The 22256-nt window shown below is 40.1% G+C and overlaps 1 protein-coding gene across 13 annotated transcripts in view; it reads right to left on the bottom strand.

Moving 5' to 3' along the window:
• Positions 1-490: 490 nt before the first annotated feature.
• grm1b (glutamate receptor, metabotropic 1b) overlaps positions 491-22256 on the bottom strand; it is a 31837-nt gene continuing 10071 nt past the window's right edge. For 9 of the 13 annotated variants that reach the window (XM_028565767.1, XM_028565763.1, XM_028565769.1 and 6 more), the window contains 9 exons: positions 21699-22053; positions 19822-20600; positions 17027-17276; positions 10201-10436; positions 6310-6556; positions 5060-5228; positions 4643-4769; positions 2103-3030; positions 491-1369 (listed from right to left, as the gene is read on the bottom strand). In XM_028565767.1, coding sequence (XP_028421568.1) covers positions 529-1369; positions 2103-3030; positions 4643-4769; positions 5060-5228; positions 6310-6556; positions 10201-10436; positions 17027-17276; positions 19822-20600; positions 21699-21868 — 3747 coding nt within the window. In that variant the 5' untranslated portion in view covers positions 21869-22053 and the 3' untranslated portion in view covers positions 491-528. Of the gene's footprint in view, positions 1370-1910; positions 1988-2102; positions 3031-4642; positions 4770-5059; positions 5229-6309; positions 6557-10200; positions 10437-17026; positions 17277-19821; positions 20701-21698; positions 22054-22256 lie in introns of those variants that run through there. The other 4 variants (XM_028565775.1, XM_028565776.1, XM_028565777.1 and 1 more) reach the window with 4 other exon arrangements.

The raw sequence follows: 22256 nt of genomic DNA, 5'->3' as shown, positions 1-22256 counted from the left end.
AAATACTATTGACAAATCCAATTTTACATACAAACTATATTCCCCATTAAGTCGCCCGGTTTAAAATCTGTAAAATCATCTGCTTGTTATGTCACCTATAGTTTCTCAAATAAATTTGTTCATAGTAATAAATGTACATACATAGACAATCTTAGTTGCTCGTCTTATTGTTAAGCACAAAATGTATTTAATCCTAAAGCTTATATTAGCATATAAATATCTGTTTGTAAGAGGCAAATTTTTTCACTATTGTAGACATCAAAAAGAATTTTAAAATGTTGTGCCTTGTTCACCCTTATCATGTAACAGCTATCAATTATAGAGTGAAAAATGACTTGTCAGACCACAGAATGACTTCTTCCTTATATATATATATATATATATATATATATATATATATATATATATATATATATATATATATATATATATATATATATATATATATATATATATAATCATATACAGCACAAGTCATTAGAAACTTGAAAATATAGTACAACAACTGGTAATATTTAGTGTGCACCCTCACAGAGTTGAGGAGCTTTGCTTGAAGTCTTTGAGGATGACGGAGGCATATGTCACATTTGTAGGACTGCACAAAATCGACTCGGACACCGGCGAATTGGGGTAGGGGCTAACTGGAGGAGCAGCGCAATCTCGGAAAGGGGACGGAGGCATTAGAGCCAGAGAGTTTTCCAGGGCTAATTTGACCTCAACAACGTCCTCGTCATGAATCTGGGCGTTGTTGTACATGTAGCCTTGGAGAAGGCCAAACTGCTCATTCTCCATCTCCTCGTCCTCTAAAGGGGGGGAGGGCTCCTCATCAAACAGGTCCATGTGCAGAGGCAGGACCTGCTCCTGCTGGATCAGGTGGGCCTGGTGGTATACGGGCATGCCGCCGCTCACCGCCTCGGGCATGCTAATCATATCATTAGGATCAGGGGTGTCACTGTTGAATTTACCAACCGTCACATTCCCCTGTAGGTGGTCCATGACGACGTGTTGGGGGATAATGCAATTTGGCTGCAGATGCTGAGGTTTGTAGAGCTTCACCTCCTCCACGTCTTTTATAAGCCCACAGGCAGGAATGTGTCTGTGGGTCACCATTGGCGGAGTGATGGGGGGATTGTATATGATTGGGTCATTCTCGTCCTCCTCAGCCACATTGTACAAAGTCTTAGTGCTGAGGTCTGAGAAGTCCAGGCCTCGGCTTTGGTAGGTATTAGTTAAGGGTTTGATGACAGCCATCTGATTGGAACCTGCTTCCTGTCTCTTCACGTGCACTGACAGTCTGTGCCACGTGTGATCCCCTTTTGGAGGATGTCTTGCACCTGGTTCAGACCATGACACAGACTTTCCATTAGAACTATGAACAGAATAAAGATGGCTGTTACTTCACAGGAACCCACAAAAGTGGAGACAAAAACAGCATTTATGGTTCATGTAAGAAAGAATGATCTTGTGGTGTAAAAAAAAAAAAAAAAAGAAAAATATTTATGTTGTACGTAGTATTCCAGGTTATCTGCAGGTTTTTGAAAAATCTTTAAAAGTTGAATGAATGAATAATTTTTCATGTAATCTCTCCATACATCTATCCATTCTATCTCGCTTATCTGGGATCAGGTCACATTATTTATATCATTGGGAATGATTGTAATACATTGCTGGAAAGTACTAAAAAAGGATATAAATAATTCTAGGCCATATTGTCCCCACTGGTTTTTGATCACACTTTCAAACTTTGGCTGGTATGACTGTAAAAACAGGCATCACACTGAATTCTATGTGGTATTAAAAAGGTCTGAAGTTCTTACATTTGATTTGGTGAACCCTGCAGGAAACCTGTAGTCTGCATTTGTGATCCCACTTGTCATCCCTTAGCACACAGAGATGCTTGTTTTAATTTTACCATCAGTTCAAAGGTTCAAACAGCTGTGTGAATTGAGCACTGACCTATATCCGTCACACTTTACAACAGGTGTCCCTAAGAAAGTAAATACAGTAAGACATCAGGCTCCCTATGAGAGGGAATTACAGTAAAACCAGCATCCCTGAGGTGCCTCAGGAGCAGGACTCACAGACTCAATTAATGAACCTACCTGCCGTTTCCAGTGTTCTTCTTCCTCTTGAACATGTTGAGCAGGCTGTTGCTTCGGCAGGCAATTTTGCCATCGCCGACGTGCATGCGCACAGCGTCGGAGGTGGTGAACGCACTGCGCACGTTCCGCTCAGGTTTAGCAATGATGATGTACATCTTTGGGGTGAACATACAACCCAAAGCTACAGTCACACTGAGGCTTACAGAGAAAGACGTGGTGATAATCTTGTAGTTGCTGCCAAAGTAGATTGGCACGAACGCCAGCCATATTATACACGTGGTGTACATGGTGAAGGCGATGTATTTGGCTTCGTTGAAATTTGCAGGAACGTTGCGGGTCTTGAAGGCATAATAGGTGCAGCTCATGATGAGCAAGCCGTTGTAGCCGAGAGGGGCCACGACACCCACGTTGCTGGTGTTGCAGATGAGGAAAACTTCTTTGATGCTGGGGTAGGATTTGATGGGTTCAGGAGGCTCCAAGATGATGAGGGTAATCTCCAAGGTGAGCTGGACACTGATCAGGATGGAGGCAATGACCACTTGAGCCCAAGCGCTCATGAATCTCGGTTTCCTGGTGCAAATCTTCTTCTTGCTGCCCGCCAGAATACGGGCAATGCGGTTAGTTTTGGTTACCAGGGCGGAGTAGCACATGGCAGCTGAGAGTCCAACAAGCAGCCTCTGGAGGTAGCAGGAGGCCACGGTGGGACGGGCGATAAGGGTGAAGGGACACAGATAGCCCAAGAAGATCCCTGCGAGGATGATGTAGCAGAGCTCACGGCTGGAGGATTTGACCACAGGCGTGTCACGATATAAGACAAAGATGAAGGCAACAAATGACGTGACCAGGATGCCCAGACAGGCAAAAACCACCTGGATAATGGACTCTGGATTGCTCCACTCCAGGTAGCGCAGAGGAATTTGCTCACAGCCTGAAAAAGATAAAAACATACACAATATAAACCCACAGCCAAAATACTACAATAAAAGCAGCTCATAAAACTTTAAGCATATCCGCATCAGTTTGGTGGTTAGATTTGTGTTATCTAGAGAAAACACCACCTAAATAAAAGGTAATTGTGAGAAGAATGAAATTAAGAGTTTCAAATTGTTAAGGCTTTATAGTAGGGACATTCAAAATTATTAAAATACATTTTAGCCTGAGAAAATACAGTAAGTCTTAAACTAGGTTTTTAGCTCAACTATAAATAAACCCTTTTCTACTCCGCCATGGCCAGGCTGGGCCACAGCCAGTGGAGGAGGGGGCCAATGCAGCAGGACAAAGTAAATCACTGAGTTTCTCATGGATCCATATAAGATCTGCCTTCTGCTCCATGTTGAGGTCACACTTTGAATATCTAAATTATGTAGTTTTATTTATTTATTGGGGACAGGAAGGTTAGGGTTAGAAAGCTGACTAGAATAATTTGTAAGTCATCCCACAGTTTCTAAAGGTCTTGCAGTAAAAAATAATAATGCAAAAGCATGGAGGCAGGATGATCCGATTAAGAAAGTGTCTTGTCTTTGAACAGCACAGAAGGCCTTTGAAAGTGGGCCAGAAGAGTGGTAAGTGAAGTAGGGCTGCTGTCGGATAAAATGGTGAGGATGATGAATGGCTCTCAGGTGTCATGGGAAAGCAATGGAAATAGGACAGAACAGGTTTACGAAATAGCACAGGTGGCAAGGAGATGGGAGGAAAAGCTTGGAGGAACTTAACTTTCTACAGAACCTCTAATTAGACTAAAGAATCTCCTCGTCTCTGAAAACACCAATCATGCAACAGGAACGCCTGTGGCAACTGAAGTAACCTAAATTCATCTCAATTTACATGCAAAAATTGCAGAATCGTATGTTCTAATCAGTGGGGCTTACTGTCTTGGAAGAATATGGCAGAGAAATTCAATTTTGATGATTTAAAACAACAGTTTGACATTTTGGAGGATAAGTTTCCCAAAATGCAGCTACAGCCAGCAGACGATTAGCTGAGCTTAGAATAGCATAGAAATGGGAAACAGGAAAACAGCTAACCTAGCTCTATCCAAGACTTAAGTCTGCTTTTCAACACCTCTAAACTGCACAAATTAACATGCTATATCTCATTTGTTTAATTCAAAAACAAAACAGCAACTTGGGATTTTACGGGGCGTTATGTGACAAATTATTTCTTGGCTGATGACCAGAGACATGAAGTCTTGTGACCATTGTGAGGTTGCCTATCAACCAGTGGAGACTCTAGGAAGTTGCACATAACCCCCTACAAAACCACAAATTGTTTTTACACTTCCGTCATTGTACAGATTGGACAGACTGCTAGTAGGCAGTTTTTGTTACATTTAGACAGAGCCAGGCTAGCTGTTTCCCCGTTTCCAGTCACTATGCTAAGCTAAGCTAAGCGACTGCTGACTGGTTGTAGCTTTATATTTAATTAACAGATATGAAGGTATTAATCTCTTCATCTAACTACTGTCAAACTACCCCTCTAAAGGAAATCCAGTGAAGTCCTGTGCCAGCCCTTGTACAGTGTTCCTATCAGGTCAAACCTACCTTCCAGTTCTTCATCTGGCCACCAACCCAGCTCACAGGCCTTACATGTGAACTCGTCCTGGACGATCTCGTTGTCCTTACAATCAGTGCAGATCCAGCAGCAGCTCACTTCTCCCTTCCTGATCACCTGGACGACAAAACATGTAGAAAAAAAGTCAAAATACTTTACTACGAGTACCCCCTGAGTTTGTTTCAGTGTAAAAAGGAGTCCCACTGTTTACTGTAGTTATTTAAATATTTGTTTTTAACACTGAAAAACTAAAGATAGATCATTATAGTTATAAACCATTCATAATAACAAATAACAATCTTGACAAATATTGGAAGAACAGTCAAACCAAAGCAAAGACAGAGGTAACCTGTGCAGTGACAATATGTCCTATAAGCAGGACAGTATCTAAGGGATTTGTCCCCTACCTTGATCTCTCCTTTAGAGCAGGGCTCACTGCAGACAGAGCGGACCACGTCACTGCGGTTCATATGCATCAGTTCATCATCCAGACTGAGAAGACCCTCATGCCAGGAGCCAATGTTGATGTAGTCATAAACACCAGGCTCCACTTGCTGGAAGTTCTTAATCTCGTACCTGATAGTAGGTAAAAAGCCACGAGTTAGACAGAGACACAATTTCAACAAGGTTTTACCGATGTTGAATCAATTCTTGATGGGGAAATAACATGAGTTTTACTGCCACTTAGAAAAACAGCACACTGTATCAGCAGGGGGCCTGTCAGGTTCTCAATCAATACATGTGGCTCAAGGATTATTTCGCCAGGTGCTGATTTGTCTTTTACATCTCTTACTCCCTGGTTTGCAATAAAAACTCCCCACTGGAACTTCAAAACACTCAACCTCACCTGACAATGCAATTTTAACTTGCTCACGGATGAAAGAAGCTGAAAAACTGTTACTTATGTTCTAAACAAATTCAGTAACTTTAGCAGGATTAATGGGAGTCTTTAGTGCATGAATCATTAAAGTGGCCAGGCAATTGCTTTTCTCATTACAGTAGGGACATTATTCTGCATATGTAAATGTACCCTGATATGACTGAAAACGTCCATTAAAATAATGCGATTAAAAATGGTTGTAGGTGACTTAATGCTGCTTTAATTACAGTAGAGTAAAAACACCTCCGGTGAAGGAAAGCATTTGAAGAATTGTTTCCAGTGATGGGAAGTAACAGGTACATTTACTCAAGTACTGTACAATTTTGAGGTACTTTATACTTGGCCTTTAGTTACTTTCCAGATTCAAATTCATAATACAAAACATAATTATCAAATACATTATCATAGTAAGGAGGTGAATTCAGAAGCTACCCAGTAAAGTATTATATAGAAAATCTCTATAAATAAACTTAAAAAAAGAAAAGAAAAAAAAAGAGCCCCATATTAACAAACAACGCTAAAGTGATGTACATTAATGCATCAATAATCATAATCCAATATTATAATACACATTATTCTGCAAAATGAGCGCTTTTACTTTTGGTATATTTTGATGCTAATATTTTTGTACTAAGTCAAATTTGAAATGCATGACTTACTTGTAGCAGAGTTTTTTCTATAATGTGGTAATGCTATTTTTTAACCATCAATAAACCATCTGAGTACATCTTCCACTACTGAGTATTTCTAGAAGAATGGCAGGAACGTGTGTTTTACCTCCCGGGTGAGTCGCCATTCTCATCAAACCAAATGTCCTCTCCAGAAACACCCGTGAAGGAGGTCTTGAGCAGAAAGTCCAGTAAGTGGCTGCCATCGACAGGCTTCATGTTTTCACAGAGCCCCACATGCCCAGGGCAGAGAACAGTGTGCATGTCTTGCAGCCCGTGGGCCATGGCGTAGATGGCATTGATGACGAAGCCCATCTTGCTGTCTTGAACGTAGTTGTCCTCCAGACTTTCATAACCTGCCCAGCCACACACGAGACAACGGTAAGAGTTCATCTCCAGGACAGAAATTTAAAAAGGGAAAGCCTTACAGGAGGGGCTTCATTGCTGCAAGCAGTAGCATGTTGTGTGTTATGCTGTAGGAATCATTTCGAAGTCTCTGTACAGGTGTGTCTAGCATGATGTAAAATATTACAAAGGAGTGATAGGGTGCTCAGTGCTCACAGATGCATTCTTGTAAAAAGTATTTGGCTGAATACAGGCTTTAAAAGAACTGGAAGCCTTTAGGAAATGGCTTCAAAGAAACCTTGTTACCATGGCAAGACTATCCATTTCTACACTCATGAGTCCAGATTCAATTAGAGTTGGTCTAAAATACTGCGACACTGAGATTGTGTATCCTCAAGCAGAAAAATTAACCAACTGTTCTGACGTGTTTAGGATCTGTTGTCTTCTTTTGATATCATTTTTTCCTCCGACAAACGCGATGAGTGAATGAGACAAACAGTGTGTGATGTTCAAACACACCCTATCAGTTCAGTGTAATGCAAGCTAGAAGCAGAGTAAGCAGGTGTTTTTTAGTTGCTTTGTGATAAAGTAAGATGTCAACTTAGGGTTATTACAAAGAGCTGCACCATGCATTCGATATATTGTGGTCAGGTACGTATGTTTGGCAGGTCCTGGAGTTGAAGACTATGGTTTCATTGTAGCATCCTTTGGTGTGAAATTTGGTGCATCTTTTGCCAGAGCACAAAAAACTCTTGTAAAATCAGCACTTGGAAAGAAGGGAACAACAAGCTAAATCTTTCTTTCCACCAACTATCTGACATTGAATCCCTGTACAATCATCAGTTTAGTCATTCACACATTTAGATTTTGTTTTTTACAAAAAGATCACTCTGGTAAAGCATATTTTCACTTCAGTACCCTATGCTAGTAAATTACCATAGCTTATGAAACGTGGTCTAGACTGAAAATGATGTGATACACTGCTCTTGTCACTTTACTCTACAGTATCTGTCTGCACCTGTTCCAAAAATCCCTGTTTCATATTTTATGGAAATGAAGTAGAGTGTGATTTAGCAACTGGTTATGTAATATCTGATGGAAAATGATACAGCTTTTAACTGAATTTTACCCTAGTAGGGAATAAATATTAGGTGGCCGTTATGACTGATTTAATCTACTCTTTGATGATGCAATAATACTTTAATGTGAACCCAACATTTGATTCAAGCAAGTGAAACTCCATTATAAGCAAAATTATTGTTACACTATGAGCGGTCTTCATTGCTGGTATAGGTTAGTGACCGTATTTTAAAAAGTAGTGGTATTTCATTTGACAGCTCTAAGTTGAATTACCTTTTGTTTGCATTTCTAGAAGTTATAGGCTTAAAATTATTTGAAATAATAAACTGACAGGTTTCTTTGTTTGTTTGAAGAATCTTTAAAAACCTGTTTTACAATAGTTTTTGGTACAAAGTCAAGAAGAGACTTTGGAACAGGTTAGCCCCTGATATTGGCACTATTACATAAATATTTCTTATTAAATCTAACTTCAAAATGTATTTATTTAGAATGGCTTTTAATACTCTTTTTCCTGCTTTTATGTAACCTTTTCTGATTTTACTGTATGTTCTGTTTTATTCTTTTCTGATTTAACTGTATGTTAGGTTTTATTCTTGGACCTTGATGTAAAAGAATTTTGATACCTGCTGGTTGCTGTAAAGGGCTATATAAATATATTTAAATATATAAATACATGTGGATTGCTGATTGATTATGTTTTAAGGATTTCTTAAATTTTCAGAATTTTTCTCTTATTTCTCATGAGTTGAGGCAGAAGTATGGAATCTTTTTCTAAAATCTTGTATACTGTATTTTATTGTAAGTTTATTTAAAATGACTTGTTTCAATGATTGTGCAGGGTGGGCAAAGATATTCACTCTCTTTTCTAGTTACATCATTAGTCATACAGTACATATTGTCAGTTGCTACATTTATCCTACTGTGTAAGACAACACTGCAAACACTGCACAAAACAACGGTGTGACACATGAGGCTGACAAGCTTTTGAGCATCATCCATTTTTTTCTCACCACCCGTCTTAAATCAAGTCATGATCCTAAACGAGGACTGCTGGGAAATTGACTGCCTGTGCAAACCAACACCTAAACAGTAAATTCTGTTGTGTAGCAGCTGGGTGAGTGGCCGACGGGAACCGTGGGTGATGACCTAGTTTAACAGCTCCTTGGCTTTGACGCTCGCCTCACTCACTGAGCTGTGTGAGCTTCAGTCATGATGCAATGATGTCACAATGTCAGCATGCAAGCAGAGGGCGTCCTGCTACACGGCCGCCGCAAGACAACTCAACCCTCTCCGTCCAAATGTGAATACAACTACAAACTACAATGGCTCTGTTAATACGTGTTATCTGTTGCAAGGTGGCTTCACGAGATCTGTGGCTACATGCAACTTAAGCCTGATCAGCCAGTTACCATCTCACTCAAATGTTATTGGGCTGTTTTGTACGACTTAAGGCCACAAAAGGGTGTGAGAGCAGAACGTGAGAGCAGACCAAATGTTGGGCTCTCACTGGAAAAACAAATAGAAACATCCCAATAGCTTGATATATTAGAGGTTAACTGAGATTAATAGTACGTTTAGAGAGAAATGAGAATATGAGCTGAATACTGAAATGATCACATCATGTAATAAAACCTTAATATCAGTCAACCTCTATGTATATTGCCAAAGTGAGGAGCTTTATGGTTCCATTCAGAGGGATTCACTCACCGTCTTGGAGTTCTACACCAAAGAAATATAAATTATATTGTAAAAACCATAGAAGTGTCAGGACAGCAAACAATAGCTCTATCTCCACGTATGAGGCATACATAAATAGTGTAATAACTGCTATTAAAATATGACGCTTTGTAGGAATGAAGAAAAGCTTGACATATGAGAATAATAAAGAAGAGAACTCCATTCTCGTAAATAATGTGCAAAGGAATAAAAGTTTAAAACAACTGAAGAAAGTGAGGTGCAATGGTAAAAACGTCACTTGAAGAACCTTGAGAGCTATTAACTAAAAAGTATAAAAATGTTTTTTGCTGCATGCATCATTTTATATTTACGTTTATCAATATAATGAATTTGAAAGAATTAATAAAAGGATTTTAGAAATACTGGATTAAACAGCAGCAATAATCTTAACCTAGTAAATTGGGATTGAAAACGTAAATATATATTCTGTAGATAGATGTGTAAAAGAAATATGTAAGGGCAGTATGTAAAAAATATGTTTTGGAAACATGCTTGTTGAGAATTTTTTCAAGAAACCAAGAACTTAGGCTAATGCATTAATTGTGTTCCTTTGTAAAAGAAAAGGATTTAAATTTACCTAGATCATCATCCTCTGCAAATCCACGTGTCACCAAAATGAACAATATGAAAAAAATATGTGTTATTGGATTGACACAGAGAGAATTGTACCCTCTGGCAGTCTTTTTTCATAATTAAAGAACGTGTTCCAGTTTACGGGGCCTTTCGGCATCGTCCTCTGGGCATTGCACACATCACAACAGTTGAAAAAGACAAGCTGACGTGCACACTGGCATAAGAATGTAAACCAGAAAAACATTAGTTTGAATTGTTCAGCTACCTGTGCAGTTTCGTGCATAATTCAGGTTCTCTAGCGGGTGTCCGGGAAGGCGGCACTGGAAGCGGTACTGCCAGAACTCGGGGAACCACGGGTTGCGGGTGTTGGTGCTGAGCTTGAGCTTCAGGAAGTATTCATCGAAGGAGGAGACCTCTTTAGACTGCAGCTTCACTGTGATGCCGCCCACAGCCTCCTGTTCGTATCCCTCCACCACCTCGACTCGGTCGGCCCAGCCATCACTGCACAGTGGAACACACCGCAAATAGCCCCACGTTCTGCCTATCATGCATTAACATTACATTTGAGGCACAGGGCTAAACATCTGTATTTCTGGAAGAAAAAAAACAAACAACTGATGACCTTTAATCCCAAGAAGGTCATTGATTTTAGTTATCTATTTGTTTATTGGTCAGGGACAGTGATCATTAAAAGGTGCTGTAGGTAGGATTGTGAAGATCCAGGACTTAGCCAATTTGAACATCAACAACTTCTCAGTCCCTCCCCTTTTCTGCTAAAGCCCAAACGGTCTCCTAAGCCCCTCCCCCCACAAGGGAGAATGAATGCGTGTGCCTGAGCAGTGATAGACACCCCCCCCCTGGCCCTGATTGGTGGATCTGAACAGGGAGCAGTGGATTTTTTTTTTTTTTTTTTTTAATTACCTGCTTCATGTAGTTCTACTGGAACATAGGGTCAGTTTTAGCAAATATGACAGAAAGTTAGTTTTAGAAGTCTTACCTACTGCATCTTTAATCAACAGAAAAGTAACTGTAAATGAGCCAGAGTTAGCTCAACAGGCTAATTTTAATCCGTTGTCCCTGGAGAGTTTAAAAATAGCAACATAAAAAAAAAAAAAAAAAAGACTTATTACAGGCAGCACGTAAAAGCAATATATACAAACTAATATTCAGATTTACATCTTCTGAAGCAATTTCGAGAACCCTCAAAGACTTTTCTAATCATCGTATCGGAAATTATATTATGTCCTTGCTTAATTTATATGATGTGAACCAACATTTTAAAAGTATTATTATTAGTTGTAATTTTCTACATTAGTGGTATTTTTACATTTTCATTCAAAAATAACGCTTTTGTATATTTTTCTTGGACAAAATAAGCAAGGAATGACGTCATTGTCCTCCATCCATTCCACCATCCTGGATGGCAAACAAGAGTCACAACACTCTTTTTATCAAGCAGGGAAAAAACTATTTCCTCATCTACTGTAGATGGTTGGAAGTGTGATGTTTCTGGAGAGAAAATAGGTAAGTGTTGTAAAATTACCTTCTGGGGTTTTCAAAGATCACTGGGTATTTTTCTTCTAAAAATAACAGATGTTTAGCACTGTGACTCAAATGTAATGCTTATACATAAGAGGCACAAACTGGGATCCTTCTTGCAACTGAAGGATAACATGCTCATGTATTAGCTAAGAGGTCTGCAAGAATTTGGAAAGTTTGAAGTTTTCAGAAACAAGAAACCAAACCCCAGCTATATATAGATATAAGCAACTTGAGACATGAGCAACTTATGATCAGTTAACTGTGTATGCATTTTTGTCATTGTGTATATTTTGGATACCTGTTAATTCATATTTTCATAGTTGCTCGCTTTATATTTGCACTCTCTCCTCCTTTCTTATTAATATTTGCACTCTCTCCTCCTTTCTTATTTGAAGTCAAATAATATAAAATCCATTTGCTTCAAACACATTTAAATTGTAGAACAAGTAACAAACAGTAGTCTGCATCTGGCAAAAGGAGAACTGTTTTGCGATGCTGGTGACGCTCCTGAAGTCCGTGACAGTGTCGTGTTTGAAGCTACATGCAGCCTCACTAACAAGCCTCACTTTACTTTACTTTGTGGACCCCAGGAAGAGTAGCTGATGTTCTGCATCAGCTAATGGGGATCCTAATAAAATAAAATCAAATAAAATTATTGAATCCTTTTGTTGCTCTGACTTTCTTTCCCTTTCAGCCTTCCCGCTGAGGGGCGTGGAGTGCTCACTGTACTTGCCGAAAGAAGAAAAAAAAACAATCACAAGTCCGGTGAGAATTCACAGATCAGTACTGTAGCAGTACAATCTGCCCTGGAGAGAAACCAGCTCCCACCCTGCACACAGACTCTTACTGTAAGTGTGACTGTGTCTCACCGATGGCCATAGTTAGTATTTATAGTATACATGCTCGCCTATTTGGAAATCAATTCTGCATCGAATACTCTGATCATACTGATGAGACAAATGCTTTTGTTTGACACTTCAGATTTGAATAAAAAAAATAAATAAATAAAAATCCCTTCATTTGAGTTGCAAATGCAGCTTGAGTATTTCTAAGCAGTGTGGGATCACATCCATGATGCATAAGTGTGACTTACATGAGTAAGAAATGAAGGAGCAGAACAGGGATATGGAGGGAGCTTAAATAAAACCGTTTCAAGGAGGATTTGGCACAAAAACAACTCTCTAGAATGCAACAACACACTGGATGTAATTAAATATTACAAATCACTTTTCTTGCCACAAAACATGAATCATCATGTGCAGAATGGCAATATTCTCATGAGGTATGACAACTGGAACATATGAACACAAAAACTATAATGACTTCAAAACAAAAGCCAACAGTCCGGTTATATTAATATATATTTTTGCTGATTGACAGTTCAGTCCTGTATGATAAAGCATGACAATACGAATAAATGAATTATACGCAAAACGCTGTCAAACCTGCGATGAGAGCTTATTTATTTTGCTAATTAATTAATCATTTGCATCTTTTAAAGATCCATTTTGGTTCAGACTAAAATATCTAGACAACTATTGGATGAATTTCCATTCATCTTTGCAAAGATATTAATGTTCCCCAGACGTGACAATATCTTTGACTTTTCATGTAGTGCCACTATGAGGTTAACAGGACTCGAAGATTATACTACCTAAACATTGTTTATGTATCTAATGTTTTGTTGTAAAGGGATATACAGTATAACATGAGCCAACGACATGATGCTGATGATGTTAGCATTTATCTCAAAGCGATGCTGTGAATAAGTGCACAGCCTCACAGAGCTGCTATGGCTGTAGACTCTGTAGTAGCAGGGTGGTGGTGGTAATTTGTTTGTGATTTAAAGGCATAGTTATCTCAGTGTCTGTTGAATAGCAATGGTGAGTAACACTGCACTAAGAAACTACTGAGATTCTCCTAAAACAGTCGCTTTTTGTATAAAAAAAAATAAAAATGCTTCTGCAGGCTGAAATAAATCTGAAGCAAAACAATGAATCTTCGTTTTAAACAGACTCATTCTAAGATACTGAATATTCATCCACAGTACAAAAATACCAGCCTTCAAAAACCCACAATTTGGCCAAAAACCCAAGCCAACAGCACGTTTGGCTTGGCTGGCACTTCAAAAATGAACTGACAATGGCTGTCCAGTGTGACAGTATCAACAGTACCTAGCCATCTGCTTCTCAGCATCACACTCCCTCCAGTCCAACACTCGGAGTGCCAAAAACTTACAGTTCTGACGTCAACGAGCGCACGTACTGTACAGATTTATAACACAAATCTTGTATCCCACAATCATGAATCATTTAATTTTGGGGGGGAAGGATGCATTGCTGCCAGACATTATTGAAAGTACTAGTAGAGGATATTTAGGTCAATGAAACAGATTAGGAGTTAAATGGTTGTCAAGCACGGGATGATAAAACTGATATATTCTTTTATCATTTCACTTGAGTCGATAAAATGAGTTGTGTGTTGTTTGAGATGTGTGTGGGAGCTGTGCTGTGAGAACAGCCACAGTTTGTTTTTTTCCATCCTGCACACAGCAGAAGATGGATGGCTGATGACCAGTACCTCAGGCATTCTCCAACGGCCCATTGCACACAGGGCTGCATGTGTTCACTTACTGCGTTGCTCTAAAAAACATTTTCCTTTTTCAGTTGTCTCCTTGACCCAGAAAACACACGCACGCACACACGCACACACACACGCACAGTGCTCTACCAAACTCATGGCCTTCTTTATCTTCCCTGGAGACTTTAGCAGCAGCGCAAATTCAAGTGAAAGGGGTGAGAGGAAGTTTAAACGCCCTTTTTTTCCATACGCAGGCCTGCATTTCATCTTTCGGGTTGAGACGGGGTTTTTTTTTTACTACTCCTTCTCATCAACCTTTGTGAATAAAAAGCAGCAACAAATGAGTGAGCCGCTCTCAGTAAATGAACCATAGCGAGCTTTCATCGCAGCCTGGTTTCAGATGCTGCAACTGCTCCTAACAGGACTTGAGGTGAGCTGAGACTCCACAAAGAGGGAATGTCTGGTGGTATGAGCGCTGATATGAGCTTTGATGTTCACTACTCCTCATACCCCAGTTTATGCTGGAGGTGCTGTCCCATATTAGCCCATCCTGCCTGTGATCTGACAGGGAGAGGGAGGGAGAGCTCGCTGCGTAGATGCATTATTCATTACCGACTGCCTGACTCAAAGCATCTTCTGCTTTCAGAGGAAATCTACTCCCAGAAGGACAACGAGAATACTTCGGTTCCATATGAACTTTGTGTATACCATCCTTCCTGAGCGGAGACAATTATTATAACATCTGTATTTCCCTCACCGAATTAAGGCGTAATTTTTCTGGAAAATCTACCATTTCACTTTTTTTTATTAAACTATTATTTTTATTATTATTATTTGTCTATTATGCAATTATTAAATCACTTTGAACTGCCACTGCATAGAAATAAATTATCTAACCTTAATGAATATAACGTACAATTAAATACAATTGAAAGCTCCAGAAAGGTTACTAAATGGACCTTGTAGTAAGATCAAGGTCAAACATGTACTTTCAATCTAAACTTGTAAAGCCATTCTAGAGGAAAAGTCCTTTAAGTGCTCAGAAAAATAAAAGCAATCTTAACTCCATCTGAGGAAGATCGTGTGATACGACTGAAAGCCCCAAAACAGCTACTAAATGGACATTGTGGTGAAATTGTCTGGTCAACTACATTTATCTTCATTATCACCACAAATCGATAAAAGTCAATAAATGAGGCACAAATAGCTGAAAAGGTGATAAGTATTCCTTATCCAGTAGGAATGAAAGCCCCAGAACTGCTACTAAATGGATTCCAAGATCAAAAACATATTTTTGTACAAATTAAGCAACAACATACTGTATGTCATTGTTCTTGTTTCCATCCTAGATGGGAAACATTTGTCATAACCACCAAGCAGGGGATGAAGTATTTTGTCATCTATGGTTAGAAGAGTATTTGAGGCTCATTGTTTTTTTTTTTTTTTTTTTTTTCCAACAACAAAAAACAGATTTAGCTCTGTGACTGGAATGTAATGTTTGTACATGAGAGGCACAAACAGGGGTCTTGCAACTGAAGGTTTACATGCTCCTGTATAGTTTGAGAGGTCTGCAAGATTTTGGTTTGACAAGGATTTTAAAAATCAATTAAATAGTCCGAACAAAACATAGATCCCCAAATTTGTCAAGATTTTAACAGCTCCTGAGTTCTTGAGATACAAAAAAACCAAACCCCCCCCCGCCCCCTCCCCATATCTAACTGTATAAGCATTGCATATAAGCAACTTGAGATATGAGCAATTTATGAACCTTACCGTTCACCTCGTTAATATTTTTGGCATTGTGCATTATAGAATATCTGCTTATTCATATTTTCATAGTTGCTCTCTTTATATTTGCACTCTTCCCTACTTTGTACAGCACCTGCTGCACAACAATTTCCCTCAGGATAGATGTTCTACCTTATGCTTTCTTATTTGAAGTCAATTCATATGAAATCCTTTTGTTGCACACATTTCAAAAAAATTGTCTAACGAGTAACAAACAGTAGTCTGCATCTGGCAAAAGGAGAACTGTTGTTTTGCGATGCTGGTGACGCTCCAGAAGTCTGTGACAGTGTCGTGTTTGAAGCTACATGCAGCCTCACTAACAAGCCTCACTTTACTGAATCATTTTTGTTGCTGTTACTTTCTTTCCCTTTCAGCCTTCCCGCTGAGGGGCGTGGAGTGCTCACTGTACTTTCCAAAAGAAAAGAGAAAGAAAAAAAAAAAAGTCCATAGACACAATCACAAGTCCGGTGAAAGTTTCTCACTTAAACTTTCAATTTGCCTGATCCTTATTGTGTTGGACTTTCATTTCTCTTAAAAACTTGTTTAAACCCTCTGCAAACTTAAAAACAAAACAGCAGCACTAAAATACTTATTTTCATCATCCTGAAAAAAAGTATTGTTCAAACTATCTAACAACCCTGAAAACAGAATATTTCAGCTCCATCCAGAGCATAACCGAATATTACAGAACATTTACCTCACAGGATAATTTTTCTGGATAATAACAAATGCATACAAGACAATCCAAAGCTCTAGAACAGCTACTAAATGGACCTTGCGGTCAAATGGTTTTGTCAGCTGCTATTTCCAAGGTCAAAAATGAACTTTCAATGCCTTTCAATGAAAAGTCCTTAAAGTGCTCAGAAAAACATAAAACAGCTTATTCCATAACAACTAAGCAACCTCTGTCTAGTGAGATACACAACCACAATGGTCTTCTTTATCGACACAAATGTCGTTAATCCACGTGGCGCAAAAAAGCTGTTGCAGTTTTCCTGATCCTATTGTGTTGACTGAGTTTCATGGCCAATCAAATCTTCCACAAAGCCACTGTAAACTTAACGCAAAGATTCTTCTTTTTTTTTCCACCATTCCTGTTTGAAAACTTTTCTTCCAAAAGATAAATCCCCCCCCAATAGACAAAACCAAAACTCCCCTGGGGGAAACAACCGCTAACAAACCTGCCAATTAGGAGGAACTCCCCGGCTACTCCGAGCCGTCTCATGGCCATGAGCAGCCCCCGAACAGTCATGCCTTCACAGAAGCAGACAACAACTCGGGCTTTAGGCAGACGCTCACGCAGCTTCCTCAGCAGCCTGTCAAAGTGCTTCTCCCCGGCGTTGCTGTAGATCTTGTCTGAGTGGGCGATGCAGATGCCGTCCTGTGAGGCGAGCTCTTTGAACACCTCCATCCCACTCTCCCCGTAGTTACCTGAGAAAGACAAGAGGAGGGTTTTATTAAAGAGTCAGTGGTTCACGCTGTATTCAGGATTTCAAATTGTTTAAATGTTGAATATGGCGCCCAGATAGCTCAGTTGCTAGAGCGGGCGCCCATATATAGAGGTTTAGTCCTCGATGCAGCGGTGCGGGGTTCGACTCAGACCTGCGGCCCTTCGCTGCATGTCATGCCACCCCCCTCTCTCCCCTTTCATGTCTTCAACTGTGTAAAATAAAGGCCTAAAATGGCAAAAAAATAAATCGTAAAAAAAAAGTTGAATATGGTCTTTTTTTAAACAAAATATTGAGGGAGGGTTTACTGAGAAAAAACAGCTCTTCCTTTAGCATTCAAGTGGTCCGTTGTGTCCCCAGACTTCTTTAAAGGTCCCATGACATGGTGCTCTTTGGATGCTTTTATATAGACCTTAGTGGTCCCCTAATACTGTATCTGAAGTCTCCTTCCCAAAATTCAGCCTTGGTGCAGAATTACAGCCACTAGAGCCAGTCCCACAATGAGCTGTCCGTAGTATGTGCCATTTCTGTGTCTTTAGCTATTGAGGAGGAGAGAGGGGGGGGCAAGGTGGAGGGTGGGGGTGTGGCCTTGACCAACTGCCACTTTGCTTGTTTGAAAGCCATGATGTCTCTCTCTCTCTCTCTCTCTCTCTCTCTCTCTCTCTCTCTCTCTCTCTCTCTCTCTCTCTCTCTCTCTCTCTCTCTCTCTCTCTCTCTCTCTCTCTCTCTCTCTCTCTCTCTCTCTCTCTCTCTCTCTCTCTCTCTCTCTCTCTCTCTTGGGTGGGCCAAATTCTCTGGGCAGGCAAAGCAGAGAAAGGGGAGGTAACCTTGCTCCTTATGACCTCATAAGGAGAAGATTCCAGATCGGCCCATCTGAGCTTTCATTTTCTCAAAGGCAGAGCAGGATACCCAGGGCTCGGTTTACACCTATCGCCATTTCTAGCCACTGGGGGACCATAGGCAGGCTGGGGGAACGCACATTAATGTTAAAAAAACCTCATAAAAAGGGACATTTTCATGCCATGGGACCTTTAAATGGAATCAAGAGCAGCACAACTAGAGCATACAGGGTTAAAGTAAGCTCAACAGCATTATCGGAGGACCAGGGAGCACTCTTATGTTACATCTTCAATAAAAAAGCTTCAGTATTTATGCTGAAATCGGTCTGATATGTAAAGAAATGTAATCACTGAATTGGCAAAAGCACATACAGATCTTGATCACAGTAAACAAAGAAGGGTTGCCAGGTTTTGATTGGAATTTTATCAGCTTATCACTTGTCTCAAATTCTCTCAGTGGAAATACACAAGATTGCAACAGCTGCCTTACGGGTATTTCAGGTATGCATCTTGCTCTTGCTCAACACTGTGGGTGGAATCTTAATTAGTATAATCATTCTGTACATTATAATGTATAAGTGTCTACATACTCATATATTGTAGTTTTCAATAAATCTAAAGTTAATGTAAAGAATAAAAAATAAAAATAAAGATGTGGCAATTTAATGCAAAGGTATGTCTTTTCAAACGAGACACAAGGATGTGTAAAAAAGTGACCTTTTGTCAGTGGGCCTGGACTAGTTAATACAAAATACAACAACTTCTTTCTATACATATCAAATGCATATCTCATGCTAGAACTAGTGATTTTTTTCATTATCAATTAATCTAGTTTTTGCATGAAAAACGGTTAATCAGTTATCAATACAGTTGCCAGTCCATTTTAATGTTGATCTAATAATCGATGAATTGCTTCATTTCAAGTTGCAAGAGCAGCAGACACTTGTGGGAGCAACAAACTAAGACTCATGGCAAAACTGAGGAAGAAAAGAAAAGAAAAAAGAATTTTGTGTCTTGTTAATATGCAATTGGTCCTGGACTTTGTTGCAAAAAAGAAACTCTACGTACTCCACAGAAAAACACCATTTTCTCTTTCCTCGTCTGAAATTGATATTCTATTTATACTAATATCATGCAGATGAGCCTCACAAAAGAGAGCCCAACAGTCTGCAGCCACCTGCTGTTAGAACATCAGCCTACAAAACGTCATTCACAAGACAAAACAGTTACATTACATATTGCAGCAAAACACAACATTGATTAAATCAGTGCAGCAGAGATGGTTACAAGTCCTGCATCTGTGCTTCAATAAGGGGGCACACCTAAAAGACAGGACTGTTGATGCATTAAAGGGGGCAGTCCACTGATTTTACACATGATGTTCAGTTTACTTGTCATAAGGAGCCTTACTCCACCTGTGAAAACCTTTGTATAAATGTCTTCAGTGGTTCTGCAGGCAGTCTGTGTTACAAACTGGATGTGTGGAGTAGCAGGGAGGGTCTAATGAAAGAGGCCATTAAATTGCATCATGAGAGATGTAGCCTACTGTAGTAAAAGTTAGGATGTCGCTGCTTTTGCTGCTTCGATGTTGACAATTCTCTTTTTAATCTGTCTCTTGGGAGTCTCCTAACTTTATGTAAGTGCAATACTAAATCACCAGAGTACCACTTTAAAAGAAATGTGTCTTACCCTCTGTGTGCACTGCAGACACATAAGTCCAGTTGTATCGTTTGACGATGTCCAGGAGGGCCCTGGCCTGAAGAGTGTCTGAGGGCACGACTCTCAGGAAGTACTTAAATAATGTCTTGTCACTGAGGTCGATACTGGTTGCAGAATAGGCGATCTGCGGGATGTTGAACAGCTGCAGAAGGTTTTGAACTTGAATTGCGACTGAGCTGGAGCCGGGCCCGATGACCCCCGCTATGGGCTTCTTGGTGGTCGGTGGCTGACTGGAGGGCACCCCCTCGATGCACCACCTGGACCCATCCCTGTCGTCCCGGATGGAGATGAGAGAGTCTCGTATGAACTCGATGCTCTGCTCCAGAGCCACTGAGGAATGCCAGCAGGAGTCCCTGATCTCACAGCCCAGGGTGATGTTGGGTAACAGGTTTGGGTCCGAGTTAATCCGATCCAAGGCGTGGAACATGGCCTCCACTCTTTGGATGCCGTACTGCTCACGGACTTCTCCACATTTCCTCTCTGCCACCTTCTCAGCGGAGGGTTGGTGGTGAACAGAGAAGAGGGCACCGATTATAATATCCCCGTCCATCCTCGCCACCAGGCGAGAGGCAGAGCTCGGCACCACGGACCTCTCATACTTTCCATTAGACAACACAAATGCCTCAAACAGTAAAACAGGCAAGTACAAGATGCTCACAGCAGTCAGGTAAATCATATTCAACATTGTGCCACAGGAGAAGAAGGTAGAATCACTTCCACTTTGCCATAATGTAGGTCCATCAATCCACCTTTGGATCAAATAGAAAATTACCTCAGCTACTTCTCCTTCAGTGCTGTCACCCTGTATAAGAGACATGGAGCATTAATAACTGTTTTTACACATGTAACGTCAACAATTAGTCTATTAATTAAGTAGGCCTAGCTGTCTATCTAAATTGATCAGCACCTATTTTCATAATCGATTAATCATTTGAGTATTTTTTTTTTTTTTTTTTTTTTTTTTAAACAAACATTCTCCAGTTGCAGCTTCTCAAATTTGATCTAGATTTGATGCTTTCGTCTTATATGATAATAAACTGAATATCTTTGTGTGCTGGACTATTGGCTGAACAAAACAGGTCATTTGAATATGTCACATTCAGCTTTTTTCATTTTTCACTATCCTCTGACAAATGGCAGGATCAATCAAAGAGTCAGAACATTGAGATTAATCCAAAATGAAAATAAATGTCCACTAATTTGACTTTTCTAACGGTTGTTAAAAAGACTTAATACCTACCTCGTCCTCTATCACAAATCATACAGAAGTTTGTGGAAACCGACATACAGTAAAAGTTGCATCAAAAACATGCAAAAAGACAGTTACTGGAGTCATGTTAAATAAATAATAAATAAAGTATAAACAATAAAGTATGCAATGACCTACAGGGTGGAACCTAAAACAATTCATCTCAGCAGCGATCCTATATGACAAGCTTTAAGGACACTAAATGTTAGATCTGAGAGATAAAAAGTTAGCTCTGAAATAGGGGAACGTTCTGAGTTTCAGCACCACGGACAGCTGCCTGCATCTCTCGGCGCATTTTGTTCATTCAAACCGATCTGTATCAACCTGCGACTGTTCCTTCAACTTTTACCCCCGACAGCATCACCTAAAGACACAGGGCCGTGCTCTATTTGAATCATCCTTTTCACCGTCTCACAGCTGACTCAAGCGTTCAGTCGCTGCTCTACAGACTGTGTCATTTACAGGACAACATCGTCACCTACCTATGCACATGCATACCAATTAAAGGATGAAGATTAATTAACAGAGCAGGCTAATACAGCGCTGTCATATTAATTAGACGGTGTCTGCAAAGCACCTAATAACTGGCATTACTTACCTACATGCACCAGCCAATTCGGGACATAGCGGGTCTGTGTCTTCTCTGAAGCAAGGAAGCCAGCCTGGACTCTTCTGCCGAGAATTTACTGTGGCACTGAGTCTCTCTCTGTCTCTCTCTCTCTCTCTCTCCCTGCCCCCTCTCTTTCTCTCTCTGTCTGTACTGATCATGCCCCCTTCTTCTCCTCTTCCTCACTGCATCTTGAAACCGGGTCACACGCACTGCAGTGCCCCTGATTTGAAGCCCAAATTCTTACGCGTCAGGGGGATGTTTCAGACAATGTAGCATCGATTAATGGCATTTCTTGTGTAAGTTCACGTGGGGAAAAGGTAGCCATGTGAGGAGAGATGTTAACCTGAAACGCAAAGATAAATATACCAAGTCTATGTGGAGCAAAATGTTTCCCCCCTCATGAAAAGTGTAAAGAGACCGGTCAAACTTCCCCTAATTCGTCCTGCTGCGTCGTGCCTGTCAGTGACAGATGTGATGCACTTGCAATCAGCCGCTGCAGCCGTAAAAACACCATACTCTACTGCCACCGTGTGGCGGATAACCAGT

Source organism: Perca flavescens, chromosome 20 (assembly GCF_004354835.1).
Source record: "Perca flavescens isolate YP-PL-M2 chromosome 20, PFLA_1.0, whole genome shotgun sequence".
NCBI classification, from domain to species: domain Eukaryota; kingdom Metazoa; phylum Chordata; class Actinopteri; order Perciformes; family Percidae; genus Perca; species Perca flavescens.
This window is presented reverse-complemented; position numbering and strand designations above follow the sequence as displayed.